A 27268-nucleotide genomic window follows, 5' to 3' on the forward strand; every position below is an offset into this window, starting at 1 on the left:
TTGTCAACAGTAGGTTATTAGTAGCTAAGTTTTGGGGGATTCGGAAGTTATAGGCAGATTTTCCATTGTGTGGGGTTTTGGTGCCACTAACACCAGCATTGTTTAAGAGTCAACCTGTAATTTTCTTTAATTCTAAGTCTTTATCGGTTTTGATGTCAGGACAATGTTAGCCTTCTAAAATGAGTTTGGAAGAATTTCTCCTTTTCAAATTTTTGGAAGAGTTTAAGGAGGACTGGCATTTATGCTTCTTTAAATGTTTGGTTACCCATGAAGCCATTTTGTCCTCGGTTTTTCTTTGTTGGGAAATGCTAATTACTGATTATATCTCCTTGCACCATACTGATCTGTCTAGGTTTTCTAGTCATGATTCAATGGTCCATGCTCCACTGTTCAGCAGGGCCACAGGGAGCCTCTGTTGCATGGGGAATGAACTATTTGCAGCAGTTGGGTGCCACACTGTTTTGAAACACAGGTTAACTGTGACATGCTCTACTGCTTGGAGGTAGGGATCCCCAGGTATTACAACGGGCCTGTTTCAACTAATGGAAGTCACCATTTTGGTGGTTGGAGTGCCACAACCCCCATCTCCCTCTCAGCAGTGCATCCAGGGGTTTTGACCTGTGGAGATCTCCAGTTTGGTAGTTGGGGATCATCGTGACCCCCAGGCAACACAGCCAGGGGGTCTTAGACCTGTGAAGGTCACCATTTTGGTGGATGAGGGCACCAGGAAACCAAGGGGTATGATCCTTTTGTCTAGACTACCACCATTGGGTAAGGTCTCTGCTGGAGTTGTGCTATTGGTCCAAACTCTGATGTTGGGAAGTACCTCTGCCTGTACTCATCTGTTTGCCAGAGCTTCAGGCTGCTTTGAGAGGTTGGGTTTCCTGTACAGGTGGGGACAGACTGCTGGCTAGACTCTGATCAGGTGAGTTTGCTAGCAGGGACATGGTATCACCACCAAGATCCAAGCACAGGTGGCTGGAAATTTCACCACTCCCCCTTCTTTGTTCCTAATTGACATCAAATGGTCTAGACTGTTGATTCCCCCCAGTATTCCCCAGGAGGCAAGGCAGAAGTGGGCTTCTGGGAGAATGTTCTGGAATGCTGTGGGAAAACAGATATCTGCCTTAAGTTCCTCTTTTCCCACTAGAGAAACCATAGACCCAGCAGAACCCTCTAGGTGCTACATTGGGCTGGCTTAGGGGAGGGAAGTAAGTGGTGAATCGAAGCCACTTCTCTTACCTTTCTAATGTGACTTTTCTTGGATTTTGTGGTCAAAGAGGGTGCTTTAGTTTTGTTCCCTGGTTCTGGGATTTTCACAAAAGTATTATTGTCTATAAATATTGCTAATCCATATATTTGTAATGGAATACCAGAGCCAGGGATGGACTATTTCACCAGCTTCTCATTTTAGGCATGCTCTTTGCTTCTTTGGAAATGAGATAGGAAGACAGATATTGAAAGAGAGAAGGCTAGAAAAGAAGATTGAAGAAAATATATTCAGTTATTTAAAATGAATGTTTGATTTGTTAAGTTTTTGAATAGTCCACTTGCTTTGTCTCTCAGATCTACAAAATATAATTTATGAATAATATTTATTATATATTTTATATGTTAAATATTCCACATGATCCTATATCTTCCTGTGTGAATTTGTCTTCTTTTTATACAAACATCAGTCATAGTGGATTAAGGACCATCCTACTCCAGTATGACTTCATCGTAACTAATTATACCTGCAACAACTTTTTTCTAAAGAAGGCCACATTCTGAAGTACTCAGGGTTAAAACTTCACCATATCTTTTTGGGAGACACAATTCAACCTACAACAAGTAAGAAGCCTAGGCAGAAGATATTTCTTTTTGATATTTTTTTTATTTTTTTTTTTATTTGAGGAAAAGAGAGAGGGAGAGAGGAAGGACAGAGACAAAACACTCAAAGTTGTTTGGCATAAAGTAAGAGCTCAGTAAGAGTTCACTTCTACTTTGGAGTGGAGTGATATAGGCCAGCCCACATTCTGCTATATGAACTTTTGGTTCTAACTCTAAGTCCATTCAAATAGCAGAGCATTATGGTTAAAAAGCACAAGCTGTGGAACTAACCCATATGGCCTCAAATTCAGGCTCCACTGCTTAGTAGCTGGATAACCTTGTATAATTGTTCAATCTCTCTTTGTCTCAGTTTATTGGACCATAAAATGAGGATAACAATAATATACACTTTATAACATTGGTATAAACATTAAGTATTTAAGATGTGAAATGTTAAAGTGCTAGAAGAGTGCCAATCACATGCAAATGCTGTAGAAAAGACTGTTACTTATTATTATTTAAGACACTGATCTATTTGAATGAATCTGTCAAACTTGCTCTGAGCAAGCTGTGTTGGCACAGTGTTAGTATATATTTTTTGCATAAAAAAGCACTACTTCATGATTATTAAAGAGGTATGGTTATGCGAACTTGGGAGGTGCTGGAATGGCTTATTTTGAATATAAAGTTAAACATCTTGGTGAACTGAACTGGGGCCCACCTTGAATTAAGAATGTTAACTCAGCTATATGTTTCCTAATTTTACTCTTTCTCCAGGAGAATATGTCGTCATGACAACCCACTTCCATCTCAAGCGAAAAATTGGCTACTTTGTGATCCAGACCTACTTGCCATGTATCATGACTGTCATTCTGTCTCAAGTGTCTTTCTGGCTCAACAGAGAGTCTGTCCCTGCCCGTACGGTCTTTGGTGAGTGTTGTTTTATGGAGAATGTGCAGATGATGGCATTGGCAGAGTCTTATGATGGACTGTCAGAGTAGGGATAAGGAAAGTGAATGGGAGCAATGCCTGGGCCCAGCGTTAGTAACTGAATCATCAGATCCTGGTGTTTCAAGAACAGAATTCTTAACAAAAAAGTGGGAATAGAAGAGTGTTGGAATAGTAAGATTACTAAAATGCTTCCTGTCTCAGTCAGGTTTGCTCTAGGAACTGGGGAGGGACTGAGCCTTCAGTTAAAAAGAGAAAATTAGTGGGCAGAGCTAGAGAAAGTGACAAGTGGGAAACTAAGTTGACAATAGAGAAGTGAATTAGGTGCTTTTTTTTTACTGCTTTTTTATGATCCATTTTTTGTATACTTAACTGACATTGCTGTTTCTCCTTTAACTTTTTTTGAAAGTACAAATTATCATTTAAGGCTACACAAAGTTTGAAGGATTTTTCAATAGTACCTACAATCAGGGAAATTTTCATTAATAGAAAGTTACTGGTGTCTAAAAAGAGATTTGCACATCACTAGCATTTTTCCCTGGGAGACTTAAAACATATAGAACATTTTCTGCCTGTTTTCTGCACTGTAAAAAATTTTAGGAGACAAATATCTGCTCTTTTTAGTCTACTAAACTGCCTCTATGGCAGTAGAGTCTGTGAAGTATACACATGGATATGCTGAGTACCCCCATAGAAGGCCAATATTTCTTATCAATATCCTGAAGCTATACTGTGTAGTTAAATAGTAAATGGTGTTTTAGAAAGTAGCAGCATTTTGGTCAGGTAGAAGAGACCACAGCAGAGAAAGACCAAGAGTAACCTGTAAAGAGGGGAAAAAAGAAAAAAAAAACTAGAAGGGTATAATATCATGGAAGTCAAGAGGAGAATGTTTCAAGAAGCATGGAATAATCATCTGGTGTAAATTCTGTGTTTTTAGGTAAGAGGCAGATAGAAACTGTTGACTATGGTGATATGCTTGGTTGTTAGTGATCATGAATGGTTCTAGTTGTTGTTTTTTTATATAAAACTATATAGGAGTCAACAATTTTTAGAAATTTAACAAACTACATACTCGGAAAAGTCTTCCATTACAAAATCCAAGAAAAACTAGATAAAACATAGAAAACATTCTTTTTAAATATTTGAGCTGATAAGAAATTAAAGGAAATATTCAGGAACCCAAATGGAAGAGAGAACTAAAAATTGGACTGTTAATTACTTGAACTGATATTGTTATAGATGGAAAATGGACTACTAGTTTTGGTAAAAAAGATTTTGAGTTTTGAAGTTACACAAGAAAGACTTTGAACCTGAATGAAGTTTAGGATTAGAAAGAACTAAGGCTGTCTTAGACTAAATAATATATTAAGTCCCCCAAATATATCTATGTCCTAATCTCTGGAACCTGTGAATGTTACCCTATATGGCAAAAGGGACATTGCAAATATGCATTAAATGAAGGATTTTGAGATGAAGAGATTATCCCAGAGAGATTATCTGGTTGGGCCCTAAATATAATCACAAATATCCTTATAAGAGGGAGGCCAAAAGATATTTGATTACAGAGGAAAAGGGAGTGTGATGAAGGAAGCTGGAGAGATTTGAAGATGCTGTGCTGTTGGCTTTGAAAGAGAAGGAAGGGGCCCATAAAACTGCCAGATTTCTGGCCTTCAAAAGTGTAAGAAAAAATATTTGTGTTGTTTTAAGTCACTAAATTTATGGTAATTTTTTACATAAACTATAGAAAATAAATACAAAGATTCATCCCATAAATCGAATACCATTGAAAGATTATGCTTTAGAAAGATCACCAGATAAGTACACTAATCAAAGCAAGGAAACAATAAGGAATAATGTATGTTTTGGCCTGGGCTCTGTGTAAAATTTATTTTTTTTAATTTGAATTTAAGAATTTATTTTTTAAATGATTTTTATTTATTTAACAGCTAGAGATCACAAGTAGGCAGAGAGGCAGGCAGGGGGTGGGGAGAGGCAGGCTCCCGGCAAGCAGAGAGTTGGATGCGGGATTCAATCCCAGGATCCTGGGATCATGACCTGAGCCAAAGGCAGAGGCTTTAACCCACTGAGCCACCCAGGAGCCTCAAGAATTTATTTTTTAATTTAAACTAGGCCTCACATGAGTTTAGAGTCCATAGTTATACTAATTGCATTGAAGTAAGAACCTCTAACATAAAATGTTAATTTAAAAAGTGGTTACAGACTTTTTTATAAAAGAACAAAGAGCCAAGAATAGTCTGTAGTCTCCTAAATAAGAACAAAGTTGGGGTGCCTGGGTGGCTCAGTTGGTTAAGAGTCTGACTCTTGATTTTGGCTCAGGTCATGATCTCAGGGTCGTAAGATCAAGCCCCATGCTGGGCTCCACACTCAACAGGGAGTCTGCTGGAGATTTTCTCCCTCTCCCCTCCCCTCACTTGTATGCTCTCTCCCTCTCTAAAATAAATAAATAATAAAATAAAATTTAATTAATTAAGTTGAATAAATAAAAATAAATAATTAAAACTTTTAAAAATAGAACAAAGTGAAGAGACATGCACCACAAGATGTCAAAAATAATTGAAAATTATAGAAATTAAGAGTGTGTTATAGGCATAAAGGAAAGAAAAATAAACACTATAGGGAAAGTAAAACTAGACCCACATGTATGAAAATTTGATTTATGACAGAGATGGCATTGCAGAGAATTAATTTGAGATTGATCATAGGCTTAGATATAGAAGCTAAAAATGTCATGCTCTTAGAACTAAATATAAGACAATGTCTATAACCTTTGGAAGGTAGAAATTCTTTAGTATATAAAAAATAAGTGAAGAATGAAGAATAAATTATACTCAATCAAAATTAAAAATTACCAGTCATCAAAGAATAACATTAAGAGAATGAAAAGGCAAGGCATAGACTGAAAGAGTATACTTTATATATGTACAGATTGACAAAGCATCTATTTGAAAAATATAAAGAGATCTTTAAATTCAATGATAAAAATGCAAAGAATCTTATTTTAAAAATTGGAAAAATACATAACATTCTACTGAGAATATATGTAAATGCCCTATAAGAACATGAAAAGATATTTAGCATTATTTTATATCAAGAAAATACAAAATAAAACTACATGGAGACATCATTTTATAAATACTAGAGTGGCTAAAATTAAAAAGACTCACAATTCCAAATATTTGTGAGGTTGAGGAGCAATTGGAATTCTCATACACTGCTGGTGAGGATTTAAAATGGTACAACCACTTAGGAAAAACAGTTTGGCTATATCTTATAAAGTTAATACATTTACCCGAAAATGTAGGTATTTCACTTCATACCCAAGTGAAATGAAAATACATATAAAAGGCTTATACATATATAAAAGCTTATATAACAATGGTCATAATATCTTTATTCATAAAGTCCCAAATTGGAAAATATCCAGATGTTTATCAACCAATGAATGGGTGTTTATATTGTGGCTTTTTTATACAGATATTCATACAGTGCATTGACAATTATAAAAATACAGTGAGATTACTGAGTCCATGAGCCAATTATATAAAAATACAGTGAATCTCAAAAATAATGTCATGAGAGACTATGGACTCTAAGAAACAAACTGAGGGTTTTAGAGGGAAGGAGGTTGGGGTATGGGTTAGCCCAGTGATGGGTATTTTATTTTAGTATTTTATTTATTTATTTTACAGAAAGAGATCACAAGTAGGCAGAGAGGCAGGCAGAAAGAGAGAGGGGGGAAGCAGGCTCCCCACTGAGCAGGGAGTCCGATGTGGGGCTCGATCCCAGGACCCGGAGATCATGACCCAAGCTAAAGGCAGAGGCCCAACCCACTGAGCCACCCATGTGCCCCCCCGTGATGGGTATTAAGGAGGGCACACATTGCATGGATTACTGGGGGTTATACACAAATAATGAATCAGGGAACACAACATCAAAAACTAATCATGACTAATATAATAAATAAATAAACGAGTAAATTATGTCAAACTAAGAAGCCAGACACAAAATAGTACATAATACTTGATTTCATTTATATGAAATTCTAAGACAGATAAAACTAAGCTACAGTGTTATAAACCAAAGTAGTGCTTTCCTCTGGGGTGATGGATTGACTGAAAATGGGTATAAGGGCACATATTGGTAAATATTCTATATCTTCACTGGGGTAGTAGTTATACAACTGTGTACATTTGCCCAAGTAATTTGTTTCTTTTTGTTTGCTTGTTTTTTGTATTTTTTAAAAAAGATTTTATTTATTTGGGTTTTTTAAAAGATTTTATTAATTTTACAGAGAGAGAGAGTGGGAGAGGGAACACAAGCAAGGGGAGTGGGAGACAGAGAAGCAGGCTTCCTGAAGAGCAGGGATCCCAATGTAGGGCTCAATCCAAGGACTCTGGGCTCATGACCTGAGCTGAAGGCAGACACTTAATGACTGAGCCACGCAGGTGCCCCTTGCCTAAGCAATTTGAAATGTACAACCAAACTATTTTATTTTATTGTATGTAATTTATAAACCAATTAAAAAATACTGACCTACTAAAACTCCAGATATTTGGGTTATCAAACTTTCAAATAGCTATGATGAACATGTTTAAGTAGGTGAAATTAACATGATAATTCTATCATATAGACAGTGTGTGTAGGGAAAAAGAGAGCATGAGAGAGCAAACACACTGGAAATTCTAGAAGTTAAAATATACATAAAAACTCAGTGGTTTAGATACAATTGAAAGGAAAACCCATGAACTGAAAGAAAATAGTTAGAATGAGAGCTAGAAAGACAAAAATGTGTAAAATGCAGAAGAGAGGGAAACAATGTATGATTTATTGAAAAGGTCTAATATAGAAGTAATTGGAATCCTAGAAGAAAAAAAGTGAAAGAATGGTATAGAAACAAGTTTTGAAGACACAGTTGCTGAATCCTGTCCAAGCCTGATAAAGGACAGAAAGGCACAATTACAAAAAGCTCCATGAACCCAAGTAGAATAAAGTAAAAGACAAACAGAGACACATTATAGTGAGGTTTTTGGAAACAACCAAAAAAGAAGAAAAAGAAAAAAAAAGTCTTTAAAGTAGACTAAGAAAAAAGTGCATTGTTTAAAGTAATAATAAATAGACTACCTTGACTTCAACAGAAACAATAAAGACCATTTCATAAAAAAAACCCTAAAAATGTATCATTGAATTAAAAATTATCATCAAACCCTCACTAAAGCGAATTCTTCAAGCAATAGGAAAATTATTCCAGAAGGAAGGTTTAAGATGCATTTCTTAAAGATTTTATTCATTTATTTGACACAGAGAGATCACAAGTAGGCAGAGAGGCAGGCAGAGAAAGAGGGGGGAAGCAGGTTCCCTGCTGAGCAGAGAGCCCGATGTGGGGCTCGATCCCAGGACCCTGAGATCATGACTTGAGCTGAAGGCAGAGGCTTAATCCACTGAGCCACCCAGGTGCCCCTAAGATGCATTTTAAAAGTGAAAATAATTAATATATGGGGAAGGCTAAATGACTATGGAATGTATAAAATATTAACAAACAGTGGCTTATTGTGCATACAATATATCTAGAGTGAAAGACTAGACCATAATGTAATGTATGTAAGTTGAAATGGAAATAAAATGTTCTAAGGACTTTCATTGTCAGGGAAATGTGTAAAGGTACCAATTAATATTTAATTTTCTTAAGTCAAAGGTTCATACTGACTGAAACTCATACATCTAATGGGAATGTTAAATGGTATAAACCCTTTAGAAACCTGGCAGTCTCCTGTAGTTAAACGCATGCTTATAATATAATCATGAAGTTCCATCCCTAGGTGTTTACTAAGAAAAATGAAAACATGTGCTCACAAAAAGACTTACACATAAATCTTCCCAGCAGCTTTATTTATAATAGTTGAACCCTGGAAATAGTCCAGATGTCCATTAATAGGTGAATGGATAAACAAATTATGTTATGTCAATGCAGTGGAATGCTACTCTGAAGTTAAGAAGAATGAACTAAAGATAGATGCAGCAACATGAATTAACCTGAATGAATGCTGAGTGAGGAAAGCCAAAGGAAAGCCAAAGACTAATGAGTACATACTGTATGATATGTATGAAACTTTAGGGGGAAAAAGATCTAACCACATGAAAAGAAAGCAGGGGAGTAGTTACCTGGGGCCAAGGAGGGGCTGGAATCGTCCCAAAGGAACATTTGGGTTGATGGAAGTATTCTATAGACAATACCAATGAGAAAGAGTGAAGAGGGGTATTACCAGATGGTAGAAATCTCAAAGAAGCACAGATTAGCATCAAACATTGATAGTGTAAGGGCACCTGGATGGCTCAGTGGGTTAATCCTCTGCCTTCGGCGCCTGTCATGGTCTCAGGGTCCTGGGATTGAGCCCCACATCAGGCTCTCTGCTCGGCAGGGACCTGCTTCCGCCTCTCTCTCTGCCTGCCTCTATGCCTGCTTGTGATCTCTCTCTCTCTCTGTGTCAAATAAATAAATAAAATCTTTTTAAAAAAAGACTATGATAGTGTAATGGTCTAAGGAATACTAGAGATCAAAGAAAATATGTACCTTGATCTCCTGAGTTCTTGATTTTGAATGATAACCACATTTTGAGAACATAAACTAGTACACTCAGTATGAGAGTCAGTTTTTTTTTAAGATTTTATTTATTTGACAGACAGAGATCACAAGTAGGCAGAGAGGCAGGCAGAGAGAGAGGAGGAAGCAGGTCCCTGCTGAGCAGAGAGCCTGATGTGGGGCTCGATCCCAGGACCCTGGGATCATGACCTGAGCCGAAGGCAGAGGCTTTAACCCATTGAGCCACCCAGGCGCCCTGACAGTCAGGTTTTAAGATCAAAAGAGATTGTGCATTTGAAGAAGAGGTTGAGAATATGAATCTGCTGGCTATAGAAAAGCAGAGTTGGAGAGTTAGAAGAGTTAGGGAGAAAGCGATTGTAAGAAAAAAATGAGTGACTGGGTCATATTCACTAATGTACTTTCTGGAACATGATTAAGCCTGACTGACAGTGAATTAACAAAAAGCTTCCCCTTTGTGGTACTGTCTAAGTTCAGTGGGTACATGAAGTATGATTAATTCTAATTGTCTCCTGAGGAAAATGAATGCTTGTTTTGAAGGCTGTAGTCTGAAATGATTTGATTTTTGTGTCCCTAGGATCTTATTCTGTGTGGCACAGAATAGACAGTTGTTAATGTTGGAGAAAAGAAAAGAATAAGAACTAATACAATGATTTTATAGTTATTCTGAGAAAAGTGCATTCTTCACTCTGATGGGAACACATGTATTGCAGTATTACATGGGTTGCAGGTTGTTCACAGCAGTTTCACTCCTCACACAGGTACTAGGGGGTTACTCTGTGCCAGGTATTATATTCAGGGTTGAGGGGATAGAGACAGATTACTAATGATCCCTATTCTCAAGCAGCTCCTGCTTTGGTAGTACAGACAGACATGTGTTGTCAAAGAAGTGTCCTAGAATTTTAGAAGTACTCGAAGAAAGTGAGTTTGAGGCAGTCACAAAATACTTTCTAGAAGAGTCTTGAAAAAAAAGCACTGGGTGGTAGGACTGCATCTCTTAAAATGCCAAAACTCATTGTCCATCCATGAAGTGTAAATGCTTGATTGGGTGTTCTACCAGATAACTAGCCAGGAGCTCTTCACAAGATGACTATTCTAATTAAGCTCCAGAAACTAGGATTCTAGAAAATTCTACTGAGTTATGATATAGAAACACTTATGTGCAGTAGAGTTCTCTCCATTCATCCATTGGCACACTGCTATCGCTGTGCCAAGGTAGCCAATTGCATTTTCGAATAACCATAAATGAGGTAGCTTGTTTCTCCCATGAATCACTGCTTGCCCAGTGTGGTGAGAAGGTTACTGAGCCTTGGGTTCAGTCTCAGAACTTACCAGGATAAAAATTCAGATAGTTTGTTAATAGGCATTGGCTAAGTAGCTGATTCCTGACAGGGCTTAAAATTTGATTTGCTAATCAGCCTTGATGACTACATAGTTTTTACAAAGGTGCTTCCTTAGGGTCTTTCTCTTGAAATTGTACTGACTTTTCCAGTTTGAATTTTCATTTACATAGCAAATATATAAGTATGGTACATGAGGGACCAAGATATTAAAGAAACCCAAGAGGCTAAAGCATACACAGCTGACTCTCTGGGTAGAGTTAAGAGGCCTTTTCTTCTTGCTTTTCTTTTTTAATTTTTTATTTAAATTGAATTTAATTAACATATACTGTATTATTAGTTTCAGAGGTAGATTTCACTGATTCATCAGTTGCATACAACACCCAGTGTTCATTACTTCAAGTACCCTCTTTAATGCCCATCCCTCAATTACCCCATCTTCCCACCCACTTCCCCTCTAGCAGCCCTCAATTCATTTCCTATAATTAAGAGTCTCTTATGGTTTGTCTCCCTCTCTGTTTGCCTCTTATTTTCACTTCCCTTTCCCTAGATTCATCTGTTTTGTTTCTTAAATTCTACATATGAGTGGATCATATGGTATTTTTCTTTCTCTGACTGCCATACCTCTCTTAGCAGTATACCCTCTAGTTCCACCCATGCCATTACAAATGGCAATATTTCATTCTTTCAATGGCTGAGTAATATTCCAGTGTGTGTGTGTGTGTGTGTAATACTTCTTTCTTATCCATTCATCTGTTGATGGACATTTGGGTTCTTTCCATAGTTTGGGTATTATGGACATTGTTGCTATAATCATTAGGGTGTATGTGCCCCTTTGAATCACTATGTTTGTTTCCTTTGGATAAACACATAGCAGTGCAAATGTTGGATCATAGGGTAGCTCTATTTTTCTTAAAGATTTTATTTATTTATTTGACAAACAGAGATCACAAGGAGGCAGAGAGGCAGGCAGAGAGAGAGGGGTGGGAAGCAGGCTCCCCACTGAGCAGAGAGCCTGATGCGGGCCTCGATCCCATGACCCTGGGATCATGACCTGAGCTGAAGGCAGAGGCCTTAACTCACTGAGCCACCCAGGTGCCCCAGTAGCTCTATTTTTAACTTTTTGAGGAACCTCCATACTGTTTTCCAGAGTGGCTGTGCCAGTTGCACTCCCACCAACAGTGTAAGAGGGTCCCCCTCTCTCTGCATCCTCACCAACATTATTTGTTTCGAGTTGTTAAATTTAGCCATTCTGACTAGTGTGAGGTAGTATCTCATTGTGGTTTTGATTTGTGTTTCCCTGATGCTGAGTGATGTTGAGCATTTTTTCATGTGTCTGTTGGTCATTTGTATGTCTTCTTTGGAGAATGTCTGTTCATGTCTTCTGCCCATTTCTTGACCAGAATTTTTTGTTTTTTGGATGTTGAGTTTGATAAGTTCTTTTCAGGGTCTTTTCTGTTTCTATACAAATTTTAGGATTATTCCAACTCTGTGAAAAATGCTGATGGTATTTTGATAGGGATTGCTTTCAATGTGTAGATTGCTTTGAGTAGCATAGATATTTTAACAATATTTGTTGTTCCAATCCATGAGCTTGGAATGTTTTTCCATTTCTTTGTGTCTTTCTCAATTTCTCTTGTAAGTGTTCTATAGTTTTCAGAGTACAGATCCTTTACCTCCTTGGTTAGGTTTGTTCCTAGGTATTTTGCCATTTTTGGTGCAATTGTAAATAGGATCTATTCCTTGATTTCTCTTTCTTCTGTCTCATTGTTAGTGTATAGAAATGCAACTGACTTCTGTGTATTGATTTTATATCCTGCTACTTTGCTGAAGTCCTGTACCATTATTAGCAATTTTTTGGTGCAGTCTTGGGTTTTCTACATAGAGTATCACATTGTCTGTGAAGAGTGAAAATTTCACTTCTTCTTTGCCAGTTTGTAAGGCTTTAATTTCTTTTTGTGGTCTGATTGCTGAGGCTAGGACATCCATTACTATGTTGAACAACAGTGGTGAGAGTGGACATTCATTTATTCCCCCCTCGGTTTGCTGAAATTATTATATTTTTAAATTTTATTTTATTTTTTCAGTGTTCCAAGATTCATTGTTTATGTACCACACCCAGTGCTCCATGCAATATGTGCCCCCCTTAATACTCACTACTAGGTCCTCCCAACTCCCCACCTCCTTCCCCTCCAAAACCCTCAGTTTGTTTCTCGGAGTCCACAGTCTCTATGGTTCGTCTCCCCCAACAATTCCCCCCAACTCACTTCTCCTCTCCTTTACCCAATGTCCTCTGTGTTATTCTTTATGCTCCACAAGTAAGAGAAACCATGATAATTGACTCTTTCTGCTTGACCTATTTCACTCAGCATAATCACCTCCAGTCCTGTCCATGTTGATACAAAAGTTGGGTATTCATCCTTTCTGATGGAGGCATAATACTCCCTAGTATATATAGACCATATCTTCTTTATCCATTCCTCTGTTGAACGGCATCTTGGTTCTTTCCATAGTTCGGCAATTGTGGACATTGCTGCTATGAACATTAGGGTACATATGGCCTTTCTTTTCACTATATCTGTATCTTTAGGGTAAATAACCAGTAGTGCAATGGCAGGGTCATAGGGTAGCTCTATTTTTAATTTTTTGAGGAACCTCCACACTGTTTTCCAAAGTGGCTGCACCAACTTGCATTCCCACCAATAGTGTAAGAGGGTTCCTCTTTCTCCACATCCTCCCCAACATTTGTTGTTTCCTGTCTTGTTAATCTTTTAAAGTGGCCATTTTGATCAGATAACATAAAATTTCCATTTGCAGATATTTTATTGAAGTGAAAATGTGATTGAGTTTTCAATAATTGTCTTGTTGTTTATAGATCAAAATACAGAAAGGAAAGGAAAGTTGTGGTTCATTTTAATCTGCAGTCAGTTTCTGACCATTCTCTGTAGTCCGTGGTGCCCCAGGTCATGTGCAAGGTTAAAACAGAGCACACCATGTACTTTCATAGATTGTGTCCTGGAAAACAAAACAGGGACATCACTCAGATTTTCAACTCTCTGTTAAAAAGAAAGTCTTTAAAACCAAGCATTTCTTTTCCTTGGCTTCCTGGGTTTGTCGACACACATCTGTTATCCAAGGCAGTCAGTGTTTGCATTAAGATCAGAATGATCTGGTCTCTCATTCTAATGATGAGGAAACCATATGATAATTGACTCTTTCAGCATAATTGACTTATTTCACTCAGCATAATCTCTTCCAGTCCCATCCCACCTAGAGAGCTGCTTCTAGATCTCTTCCCCATCAGGGCTTACATGTTAGACATACCAAAAACAGTCTGACATGGAAACCATTACTTTAAAGACTCAGAAAATAATGGAGATGTACACTCCTATTGATTAGTCTAATCAAGATTTTTAAAGAAAAATTCCATTATCCTTGCTTGCAGGGTTTTTCAGGCTTTAAACTGTTTACTGACAGTAAATACATATAAATATGTATTTAAATAAATACATATAAATATGTATTTAAATAAATACATATAAATATGTATTTAAATAAATACATATAAATATGTATTTAAATAAATACATATAAATATGTATTTAAATAAATACATATAACATAAAAATACATATAACATTATACTGACAGTAAATACATATAACATAAACATTTAAATAATGCATAACATTTAAATAAATATAACATAACATTTAAATAAATACATATAACAAAAATACATATAACATTACACTGACAGTAAATACATATAATATAAAAATTAACCATTTTCATCATCTTAAATATACAGTCCAGCAGTATTAAGTATACTGACATTGTGGTGCAACCAATGTCTAGAACATTTTCATCTTGCTATGGTGAGACTCTGTACCCACTGAATAATCCCCATTTCCCATACCACCCAACTCCTAGAAAGCACTATTCTACCTCCTGTCTCTAGGAGATTAGGTACTCTAGAAAATGGATGTAAATGACCTCATGCAATAATTGTCTTCTTTTACCGGCTTATTTCCTTTATCATAATGTGCTCAAGGTTCATCAGTGTTGTGTCCTGTGTCAGCATCTTCTCAGTGAAGGACACTTTAACCTTTTGGCAATATTTCTACATTGTACCCTGGAAGGTTTTCAATGGCATATTAGGATAGGGAATAAAATGTAGCGAACCAATACAGGACTGATTATTGTTTTACACAATTCCATCCCCATGCCTGATTCACACCAATGATCTCTACATGTCGTTCATGGGGTTTTAAAGTAATGGTCAGGGTATCCAATCACTTATGTTAACATGTTGGGATTGCTTGAAAGTGCATTTGAAATTCTATTAATAAGATGTACTGAATCTTCTTCGAGTTCTTCTGCATATTCTCAGACCACAATGTTTGTTTTTAAATTTTGATTTATTTTTTAAAATTTCTTTTCAGTATTCCAGAATTCATTGTTTATGCACCACACTCAGTGCTCCATGCAATATGTGCTCTCCATAATACCCACCACCAGGCTCACCCAACCTCCCATCCAAAACCCTCAGATTGTTTCTCAGAGTCCACAGTCTCTCATTGTTTATCTCCCCCTCCAATTTCCCCCAACTCCCTTCTCCTCTCCATCTTCCCATGTCCTCCGTGTTATTCCTTATGCTCCACAAATAAGTGAAACTATATGATAATTGACTCTTTCTGCATGACTTATTTCACTCAGCATAATCTCTTCCAGTCCCATCCATGTTGATACAAAAGTTGGGTATTCATCCTTTCTGATGGAGGCATAATAATCCAAGTATATATGGATCATATCTTCTTTATCCATTCGTCTGTTGAAGGACATCTTGGTCCTTTCCACAGTTAGGCAACTGTGGTCATTGCTGCTATGAACATTGGGGTACAGATGACCCTTCATTTCACTACATCTGTATCTTTAGGGTAAATACCCAGTAGTGCAATTGCAGGGTCATAGGGTAGCTCTATTTTTAATTTTTTGAGGAACCTCCACAGTGTTTTCCAAAGTGGCTGCACCTACTTGCATTTCCACCAACGGTGTAAGAGGGTTCCCCTTTCTCCACATTCTCCCCAACACACATTGTTTACTGTCTTGTTAATTTTGGCCATTCTAACTCGTGTAAGGTAGTATCTCAATGTGGTTTTGATTTGAATCTCCCTGAGAGCTAGTGATGATGAACATTTTTCCATGTGTCTGTTAGCCATTTGTATGTCTTCATGGGAGAAGTGTCTGTTCATGTCTTCTGCCATTTTTTAACATTATTATCTGTTTTGTGTGTGTTGAGTTTGAGGAGTTCTTTATAGATATTGGATATTAGCCCTGTGTACGGTCATTTGCAAATATCTTCTCCCATTCCGTGGGTTGCCTCTTTGTTTTGATGACTATTTCTTTTGCTGTGCAGAAGCTTTTTATCTTGATGAAGTCCCAAAAGTTCATTTTTGTTTTTGTTTTCTTTGTTTTTGGAGACGTATCTTTAAAGAAGTTGCTGTGGCCAGTGTTGAAGAGGTTACTGCCTATGTTTTCCTCTAGGATTTTGATAGATTCCTGCCTCACATTGAGTCTTTTATCCATTTCGAGTTTATCCTTGTGTATGGTGTAAGAGAATGGTCCAGTTTCATTCTTCTACAAATAGCTGTCCAGTTTTTCCAGTACCATTTATTGAAGAGACTGTCTTTTTTCCACTGTATATTTTTTCCTGCTTTGTCGAAGATTATTTGACCATAGAGTTGAGGGTCCATGTCTGGACTCTCTACTCTGTTCCACTGGTCTATGTGTCTGTTTTTATGCCAGTACCATGCTGTCTTGGTGATCACGGCTTTGTAGTAAAGCTTGAAATCAGGCAATGTGATGCCCCCAGTTTTGTTTTTCTTTTTCAACATTTCCTTAGCAATTCGGGGTCTCTTCTGGTTCCATAAAAATTTTAGGATTGTTTGTTCCAGCTCTTTGAAAAATGCCGGTGTAATTTTGATCAGAATGGCCTTGGAAGTATTGATTGCTCTAGGCAGTATAGACATTTTATCAATGTTTATTCTTCTGATCCATGAGCATGGAATGGTCTTCCATCTTTTTGCACCTTCAATTTATTTCATGAGTGTTCTGTAGTTCCTTGAGTATATATCCTTTACCTCTTTGGTTAGGTTTATTCCCAGGTATCTTATGGTTCTTGGTGCTATAGTAAATGGAATCAATTCTCTAATTTTCCTTTCTGTATTTTCATTGTTAGTGTATAAGAAAGCAACTGATTTCTGTACATTGATTTATATCCTGCCACATTACTGAATTGCTGTATGAGTTCTAGTAGTTTAGGGGTGGAGTCTTTTGGGTTTTCCATATAAAGTATCATGTCCTCTGCTAAGAGAGAGAGTTTGACTTCTTCATTACCAATTTGAATACCTTTTATTTCTTTTTTTTGTCTGATTGCTCTTGCTAGGACTTCTGGTACTATGTTGAACAAGAGTGGTGAGAGTGGGCATCCTTGTCGTGTTCCTGATCTCAAAGGGAAAGCTGCCAGCTTTTCCCCATTGAGAATGATATTTGCTGTGGGTTTTTCATAGATAGATTTTATGAAGTTGAGGAATGTTCCCTCTACCCCTATACTTTGAAACGCCTTAATCAGGAATGGATTCTGTATCTTGTCAAATGCTTTTTCTGCATCAATTGAAAGGACCATGTGGTTCTTGAGAGTGGACATTCTTATATGGCCCTGACCTTAGGGAGAAAGCTCTTGGTTTTTTCCCACTGAGGATGATATTTGCTGTGGGTTTTTTGTATATGGCTTTTATGATATTGACATATGTTCCCTCTATCCCTATGTGACAGAGAGTTTTTGTCAAGGAAACATGCTGTATTTTTTTGAATGCTTTTTCTGCATCTATTGAGATGACCATATTGTCCTTGTCCTTTCTTTTTTTTTTAATTTGATGTATCACACTGATTGATTTGTGGATGTTGGACCATGCTTGCAGCACAGGAATTAATCCCATTTGATCATGATGGATAATCCTTTTAATATACTCTTGGATCCTATTAGCTAGTGTCTTGGTGAGAATTTTTGCATCCTTCTTCATCAAGGATATTGGTATGTAATTCTTTTTTCTGATGGAGTCTTATCTGGTTTTGGGATCAAGGTAATGCTGGCCTCATAGAATGAGTTTGGAATTTTTCCTTCCATTTCTACTTTTTTGAAAAAGTTTCAGAGAATAGGTATTAATTCTTCTTTAAATGTTTGGTAGAATTCTGCTGGGAGACCATCCAGCCCTGCACTCTTGTTTGTTGGGAGATTTTTGATTACTGGTTCGATTTCTTTGCTGGTTATGGGTCTGTTCAGATTTTCTATTTCTTTGTCTTTCAGTTTTGGTAGTTTATATATTTCTAGGAATGTATCCATTTCTTCCAGACTGCCTAATTTGTTGGTATATAATTCCTCAAATATTCTCTTATAATTGTTTGTATTTCTTTGATGTTGGTTTTGCTCTCTCCTGTTTCATTCAAAGTTTTATTAGTTTGGGTCATTCCTCTTTTTTTTTTTTTTGGTAAGTCTCTCTAGGGCCTTATCAATCTTATTAATTCTTCCGAAGAATCAACTCCTAGTTTTGCTGATCTGTTCTACTGTTTTTTTTTTTTCTGTATCATTGATTCATGCTCTATTCTTTATTATTTCCTTTTCCTACTGGATTTAGGCTTTATTTTGCTGTTCTTTTTCCAGCTCCTTTAGGTGTAAGGTTAGGTTGTGTATTTGAGACTTTTCTTTTTTCTTAAGAAAGGCTTATATTGCTATATACATATCTCTTAGGACTGCTGCAACCCAACGGCTCTGAATTGTCATGTTTTCATTTTTATTTGCTTCCATGATTTTTAAAAATTCTTCTTGCAGCACCTGGGTGGCTCAGTCAGTTAAGCTTCTTCCTTTGGCTCAGGTCATGATACCAGGGTCCTGGGATTGAGCTCCACAAAACAGGGAGCCTGCTTCTCCCTCTCCCTCACCCTCTGACTGCTGCTCCCCCTGCTTGTGCTCACTCTCCTTCCTTTAAATAAATAAATCCTTAAAAAAATATATTCTTCTTTAATTTCCTAGCTGACCCATTCATTCTTTGGTAGTATGTTTTCTAAACTCCATGTATTTGTGGTCTTTCCAAATTTTTTCTTGTAGTTGACTTCAAGTTTTAAAGAATGGTGGTCTAAAAATATCCGTATAGTAATTTCAATCATTTTTATACTAGTTGAGACCTAATTTTTTACCCAGTATGTGATCTATTATGGAGAATGCTCTATGTGCACTTGAGAAGAATGTGTATTCTGCTGCTTTGGGATAGAATGTTCTGTATATATCTGTGAAGTCCATCTGGCCCACTGTGTCATTCAAAGCCCTTGTTTCCTTGTTGATCTTCTGTTTAGATGATCTGTTCATTGATGTCAATAAGGTAAAAGTTCCCTACTATAATTGTTATTATCAATGTGTTTCTTTAATTTTGTTATTAATTGGTTTATATATGTGGCTGCTCCCATGTTAGGAGTATAAATATTTATAATTGTTAGATGTTCTTGTTGGATAGATCCTTTCATTATGATATAGTATCCTTCTTATCTCTTATTACAATATATAAGAATGGCTACTCCAGCTTTCTTTCGATGTCCATTTGCATGAAAAATTGTCCTCCACACCCTCACTTTCAATCTGGTGGTGACTTTGAGTCTAAAATGATTTCCTTGTAAGCAGTATATCAATGGGTCTTTTTTTTAATCTGCTTTGATACCCTGTAACTTTTGATTGGAGCATTTAGTCAATTTACATTCAGAATAATTATTTTTTAAGATTTATTTATTTATTTATTTACTTATTTATTTGAGAGAGAAAGAGAGAATGAAAGAGAGCATGAGAAGGGGAGGTCAGAGGGAGAACCAGACTCCCTGCAGAGCAGGGAGTCCAATGGGGGACTCGATCCTGGGACTCCAGGATCATGACCTGAGTCAAAGGCAGCTGCCCAACAAACTGAGCCACTCCAGGTGCCCCATAATTATTTTTTACTCTCACTCATAACACAATCAGAAATAAAATATTTTTGTATAAAAAAAAGAATAATTGTTGAAAGATAATTGAAAGATATGAAGTTAGTGCCATTGTAGTACATGTAAGGTCACTGTTTTCTGTAGACTGTCTCTGTTTCTTTCTGGTCTTTGTCATGTTTGGACTCTCTCTTTGTGGATAGGACATTATTTCTTACAGGGCTGGTTTAGTGTTCACTAATTCCTTTAGTCTTTGTTTGTCCTGGAAACTCTTTATGTCTTCTTATATTCTAAATGCCACCTTTGCTGGATACAGTACTTTTTGCTGCATATTTTTCCCATTTAGCACATCAAATATATCATGCCAATCCTTTCTGGCCTGCCAGGTAACTTGGACAGGTCTGCTGTCCACTTTATGTGTCTACCCTTGTAGGCTAAGGACCTCTTGTCCTAAACTACTTCCAGGATTTTCTCTTTTTCTTTGAAATTTGGAAGTTTCATTATTATATGCAATACTGTAATTTTTACAGTATTTTTATTGATTTTGAGGGGGATTCTTTGTGACTCCTGGATTTGAATGTCTGTTTCCTCCCCCTGATTAGGGAAGTTCTCAGCTATAATTTATTCAAATAAAACTTTTGTCCTTCTCTTCTGCTCCTCATCTCTTCATCTTCTGGGACCCTTATTATCTGGATATTATTTCACTTTATGGAATTGCTGAGTTCTCGAGGTCTCCCTTCATGATCCAGGTGTTGTCTTTCTTCTTTGCAGCTTCATTTTCCATCATTTTGTCTTTTATATTAACAATGCTCTCTTCTACCTCATTTATCCTTGCTGTTAAAGACTTAATTTATGACCGTATCTCCGTAACAGCACTTTTAATTTTGACCCCATTAGATTTTAGTTCTTTTATTTCTATATTTCTATAATAAGGGATTTTATAGTGTCTCCTATGCTTTTTCCAAGTGCAACTACTATCTTTATAAATAAGGGATTTTATAGTGTCTCCTATGCTTTTTCCAAGTGCAACTACTATCTTTATAATCATTATTTTAAATTCTAGTCCAGACATATTACTTATATCCTTTTTGATGAAATCCCTGGCAGAATTACCTCCTGTATTTTTGTTTTTGTTTTTGAGGGGATGAATTTCTTTGTCTAGTCATTGTATTCAGAAGAGAAAGGAGGATAGAAAAAAAGAAACCAGCAAAAACTATAACAACAACAACAAAACCTTTAGGAAGTGTTTCTGGTATATGCTGTGTACACTCTGCTGTTGTGTTTTGCCTGCTCTTTCCCACTGGTCCTTCCTCTACCCAGTTCCTACTTGCTTATAGTGGAGAGTGTTTGGACCTTTATGTAGCTGTGCTTTGATTTGTCAAGATAAGTCTCTTGGGGGCGCCTGGGTCGCTCAGTGGGTTAAGCTTCTGCCTTCGGCTTGGGTCATGATCTTGGGGTCCTGGGATCTAGTCCCATGTTGGACTCTCTGCTCAGTGGGGAGCCTGCTTCCCCTCTCTTTCTGCCTGCCTCTCTGCCTACTTGTGATCTCTGTCTGTCAAATATAGAAATAAAATCTTAAAAAAAAAAGATAAGTCTCACATGTGCCACCTCTCTTCCTCCAACTGTGTAGATTGTTTCCTTAGTCCTCAGCTCATCTTCCTCATTGTTTAAAATAGTTAAATGTTAGTCTAGTTGTATTTGAAGGACAAGGCAATTTCATGGTCCCCCTACTACTCTGCCAGCTTAACTTGGCCACTCTGCTTGCTTTTCTATGTATCTCACCACATCAGGACTACTTTCCATGCCCCTACTTGATCCAGACCCACATTCTCCATCCTCTTGAGCATTCCAACACTCAGAAAGAGGGTCTGACTACTCCCTCTTCCTGAAGTCTGGATGTCTTTGGGTATAACAATTGCCTTGTCAAAATTCTAGGTTATAGAGACTATAGAAAATATTCATAGATGGGGAGAATGGAGGCATAGAGAGATGAAACAAATTACCCAAGATACGAAGCAAGTAAGTGGCAGAGTCCAGGACTTTTAATTTCTAGTGTAGCTATTTGAGGCTAGAATACTTTTGCTAACAATGATAAAATTATTATTATTATAATGTTACTTAAAATATGTTTATAATATACCACTATAATTAATTATCTAATTATGACACTATTCTTGTTAATAGTAAAAATAAAAGAAATGTTAATTATAGAAGCTACTATTTCTTGAGTGTTTACTTTCTGCCATATAAGGTGCTATGGGCTTTATAAACATCATCTCATTGGATCCCCCAACAAATTTCTGAGTCTGGTATAATCACACATTTTACACATAATAAAACAGGCTTAGTGGGGGTAAATCTCCTTGTTCTAGGTATATTGCTAGTAAGTGTAATTGCCAGAATTTCAGTCTATTTTCAATCTAATTGCAAAGCTTATATCGTTAACCACAACACTATAGCTCATATGTATATCTAAAATACAGAGTAGAAAAAATAGTTTTAATAGAATTTAAAAGTGAATAAATGGAAGTCTTAAATTTAGGTTAATAACATCACCAATAAAAAGAAACAGTTGATCTAAAAGCAAGCTCTGGTTTGACAAAAATTCACAAGAAACAGATATTGAAATAGCTTTGGTTGTCCACAAAGCTCAATAGGACCTGGACTGTGATATGGTTAAAGTACCATTTCCTACGATGGCTTGTTGCAGTATTAGGAGAATATTGTCTACAGTAAGAGAAGTGAAAATCCTGAATCTTTGGCTCAGGTTCTGGGCTGTTCAGAAGAGAACTATCAGAATGGGGAAGGAGGAGAATCAAGAGAAGGAAGTGGCCATGTCCATTCTGGAGATTAACAGACTCATGAGGAGTCATCCCCACCTCCTCCAACTCTCTAAAGGCCTGTTCTGGAAAGGAGGGAGCAGGCTTCTCTTTCCTGTGTTTCAGAGAAAGAACTCTGAGATCGGTTAGTGGGCTGGGAGTTAGAGGAAGGCAGGTTGCAGCTCAGAAAGTAAGATTTTTCTAATTAAAAATTGTTCTTACCATGAAGTAGCTTACCTGTTCTTTAATGGAAATATTTAAGTAGAGGCTAGATGAGAATTTTCATTTTTTAAAGAATTTATTTATTTATTTATTTGACAGAGAGAGAGAGAGACAGTGAGAAAGGGAACACAAGCAGGGCAAGTGGGAGAGGGAGAAGCAGGCTTCCCACTGAGCAGGAAGCCCAATGCAGGGCTCAATCTCAGGACCCTGGGATCATGACCTGAACCGAAGGCAGATGTTTAATGACTGAGACACCCAGGCACCACTAGAGAAGAACTTTTAGAAGTACTCTACTGGAGATTCTTATTCCTGAGATAACTGGGATGGGGTAATTACTATGTAGAACCATCCCATGTTGACATTCTCTGTGTTTACTTTAAAGGGACCATTTTGAGTGGGGTATAGCTTCCTCATAAGTCAAAGTTGCTGATCTCATCATATATGCTCTAAATGTCTTCTAGTGGCAACTTGTTCTCATCTTCTCTCTCCCCAGGTGTCACCACTGTTCTCACCATGACCACTTTGAGTATCAGTGCCAGAAACTCCTTACCTAAAGTGGCATACGCGACGGCCATGGATTGGTTCATAGCCGTCTGTTATGCCTTTGTATTTTCTGCGCTGATTGAATTTGCCACTGTTAACTACTTCACCAAGCGGAGTTGGGCTTGGGAAGGCAAGAAGGTGCCAGAGGCCCTGGAGATGAAGGTGAGCTACAGCAAGGGTGGGGGCTGGGAAGCACTCCCTGAGAGAACTGTATTGGAACCAGGAGTGGGCAGCCTGCAGCCTGTGGGAACTGGCCAAGGCTGTGTGCTATTCACTGGGGTCATCAATCCAATTCTCAACTGGAGTGCTTCTTGGCAATGTGGAGTGTTGGCTGGGGGCAAAAGAAAGAGGGTTTGTATCATGTAGGGTTGATGTCTTGTGATGAGGGACCGACCCTAAGTATGATACTGCTAGAATCATGGAGAACACATTGTACTTATAAAGCCATCCAGAAAAGTGCAGTCTCTAGGGCCAATTCTGCCCTTCACTTTTCAGTATATTCCCACTGCATTCAAACTAAAGTGATCATTATTCCTTCTGGGTCTCTGCTTAACTTTTTATGCTCTACCTAAACTATTTTTTTTTCCTGCCTTGTGAAGATCTACTCATTCTTTTTTTTTTCCCAGCTTATTCTTCAAAACACAGATTAAATGATATTTTCTCCATAGAACCTTTCCAAGAATCATCTGGATAGTTTTAGCTTTTCCTGTGGTAGGAGAAGTGTGCTCCTATTATTATAATCTTGTATTTGTATTAGAGTTGTTTATCTGCCTCCTCATTAGACTGAACATTTTGAGGGCAGGGTCTTGTCTACATCATCTTCCTAACTAGCCAGTATTCTTGCACAGCACCTGATTCATAGTAAAAGCTGAATAAATGTTAGTTGGATTGGTTGAGAGATGGGAAGGAGGAAAAAAAAAACAATAAACCAACTAGAGATGGTAGGAATAAAACATAAATACTGTGAAATCAAGATTATTGTCCTTGGCTGCTTTAAAAGAGTTCAGATCTCTAGATCTAGATGAAGACTATCCAAAGATGCTAAAAAGAACTGGCAGATGTGGTCCCAGAACCATTCCAGTACTATGAAGAATCATGGAGAAGAGAAAAGATAATGAAGATTTTCAAACTGGAGGAAAAGATATATTTCATAGAATACAGACTGGTGAGTTGGCAAAATTTTAGACTAGATTTTCACTACTTAGATAGAATTTATTAAGTCCTTGGTATAAATTATGAAGAAATAAACATATTTCTAATAATTATATCTATCATAGGAAATTTGGGGTTGATTTTATTATTATATTTGGCATAGTTGTTACCTTTGTATCCTTAAAATATATTAATCCATCTAATACTTGATTTGTCATCTATGAACAAGGTCTATTGACCCCTCACACATTACAAAACAGGGAAATTAGTATACTTACCTTACCTCTCACCTTCTCTGTCCTTGTAATTTCCTAACTTTTGTTTATTATGCTAGTTCTGCATTGTCAAACCATTATTGTGTTGTCAAGGCTTACAGCATTTACATGTTTTTATGGAGCCAGCCATAATACCTATAGTCAATTATGTGTATTTCTACATTTAAATGGATAAAAGGACTATTTTGAAAAGATGGTCCATTTTTCCTTTCATTGGTTAGTTACCTCAAGGCTGTCATCTAGAATATTTTTTAAGGCTCATGGGAACAATATTTCCTATGCTATTGCATGTATAGAATCATCTGTCAATTGTTTATACTTGAATTGTAGTTATGCTGTTGTATAATTCATGGGTCCTATTCTCTCTCTGATGTCCATATAGACATTCATTGCTATACTCACGTCTATCACTGTTGCTATGAAGAATTTTTTTTTTTTTGCTATGAGGAATTTTTTTTAAAGATTCTCTTTATTTATTTGAGAGAGAGAGAGAGCGAGCATGGGGTAGGGGCAGGGGGAGAGGGAGAAGCAAGCTCCCCACTGAACACAGAGCCTGATGCATGGTTCAGTACCCAAACCCTGAGATCATGACCAGAGCCGAAGCCAGATTCTTAACCAACTGAGCCACCCAGAAGCCCCTGTTATGAAGAAATTTAAAACCAGCCTGAAAGTCTCTTACACAATGGAGGACTTGATTTTATGGCCTAGAAGCCCATACAAATGTATCTTTTATTTATAAATTCTAGTTTATTTTCAAGGATATATCTTGATCTATCTGTATGAATTTTTTCTAGGACACCATGCAGGGTTTTTTCCCAAGTATTTATTTAAATTCCAGTTAGTTAACTATAGTGTAATATTAGTTTTTGGTGTACAATTTAGGGATTTATCACTTAATCACTTACATACAACACCCAGTGATCATCACAAGTACCCTTCTTAATGACTATCACCCATCTAACCCACACCTCACCCACCTCCCCTCCAGTAACCATCAGTCTGTTCTCTATAGCTGAGTATCTGTTTTATGGTTTGCCTCTCTTCCCCACCTTGTGTTCATTTGTTTTGTTTCTTACATTCCACATATGAGTTAAATCATGGTATTTGCCTTTCTCTGACTATTTCACGTAGCATACTACCCTCCAGCTCCATGTCAAGATTTTGTTCTTTTTATGGCTCAGTAATATTTCATTATATATCACTTCTATTTTTAAACACTTTTAAATTCAATTATTTAACATTTAGTGTATCATTAGTTTCTAATATAGAGTTCAGTTATTCATCTGTTCATATAATACTCAGTGCTCATTATATCACATGCCCTCCTTAATGCCCATCACCCAGTTACCCCATCCCCCCTCCCCTCCTGCAACCCTCAGTTTATTTCCTTAGTTCAGAGTCTCTTATGGTTTGTCTCCCTCTCTGATTTCACCTCATTTTATTTTTCCCTCCCTTCCCCCATGATCCTCTGGTTGGTTTCTTAAATTCTGCACAAGGGAAATGATATGATAATTGTCTTCCTCTATTGACTTATTTTGCTTAGCATAATATTCTCTAGCTACATCCACATCATTGCAAATGTCAAGATTTTGTTATTTTATTATGGCTCAGAGATATTCCATTGTGTATATATACCACAACTTCTTTATCCATTCATAAGTTGGTGGACATTTGGGCTTTTTAAATAATTTGGCTATTGTGGACATTGCTGCTGTAAATATTGGGGGTGCATGTATCCCTTGCAATCAGTATTTTTGTGTCCTTTGCATAAATACCTAGTAGTGCAGTTGGTGGATCATAAGGTAGTTCTATTTTTAACTTTCTGAAGTACCTCCATGCTGTTTTCCACAATGGATGCACCAGTTTGTATTCCCATGAATATTGTGAGAGGGTTCCCCTTTCTCCATTCTCCCCAACATCTGTTGTTTCCTGCTTTATTAATTTTAGCTATTCTGACAGGTGTGAGGTGGTATCTCATTGTGGTTTTGATTGTATTTCCCAGATAATGAGTGATGTTGAACATCTTTTCATGTGTCTGTTAGCCATCTGGATGTCTTCTTTGGAAAAGTGTCTATTCATGTCTTCTGCCCACTTCTTAACTGGATTATTTGTTTTTGTATTGGGTTTGATAAGTTCTTTATAGATTTTGGATACTAGCCCATTATCAGATATGTCATTTGCAAATATCTTTTCCCATTCTGTAGGCTGCCTTTTAGTTGTGTTGTTTCCTTTGCTATACAGAAGCTATTTATTTTGATGAAGTCCCAATAGTTCATTTTTGCTTTTGTTTCCTTTGCCTCAGGAGAAATATTTAGTAAGAAGTTACTATGGCCTAGATCAAAAAGGTTGCTTCCTGTGTTCTCTAGCAGTTTGATGATTTCCTGTCTCACATTTAGGTCTTTCATCCATTTTGAATTTATTTTTGTGTACAGTGTAAGAAAGTGATCCAGTTTCATTCCTTTGCATGTTGTTGTCCAACTTTCCTAAAACCATTTGTTGAGAAGATTATCCTTTTTCCAT

General features: G+C 37.0%; 1 protein-coding gene across 3 annotated transcripts in view; it reads left to right on the plus strand.

Moving 5' to 3' along the window:
- Nucleotides 1-27268, plus strand: part of GABRA3 (gamma-aminobutyric acid type A receptor subunit alpha3) — a 358344-nt gene that overhangs the window by 312253 nt on the left and 18823 nt on the right. For all 3 annotated transcript variants that reach the window (XM_032845269.1, XM_032845270.1, XM_032845268.1), the window contains exons 8-9: nucleotides 2590-2742; nucleotides 23272-23483. In XM_032845269.1, the coding sequence (XP_032701160.1) occupies nucleotides 2590-2742; nucleotides 23272-23483 (365 nt within the window). The remainder of the gene's footprint in view (nucleotides 1-2589; nucleotides 2743-23271; nucleotides 23484-27268) is intronic.

Source organism: Lontra canadensis, unplaced genomic scaffold (assembly GCF_010015895.1).
Source record: "Lontra canadensis isolate GAN:19392208 unplaced genomic scaffold, GSC_riverotter_1.0 scaffold161, whole genome shotgun sequence".
Lineage (NCBI taxonomy): Eukaryota > Metazoa > Chordata > Mammalia > Carnivora > Mustelidae > Lontra > Lontra canadensis.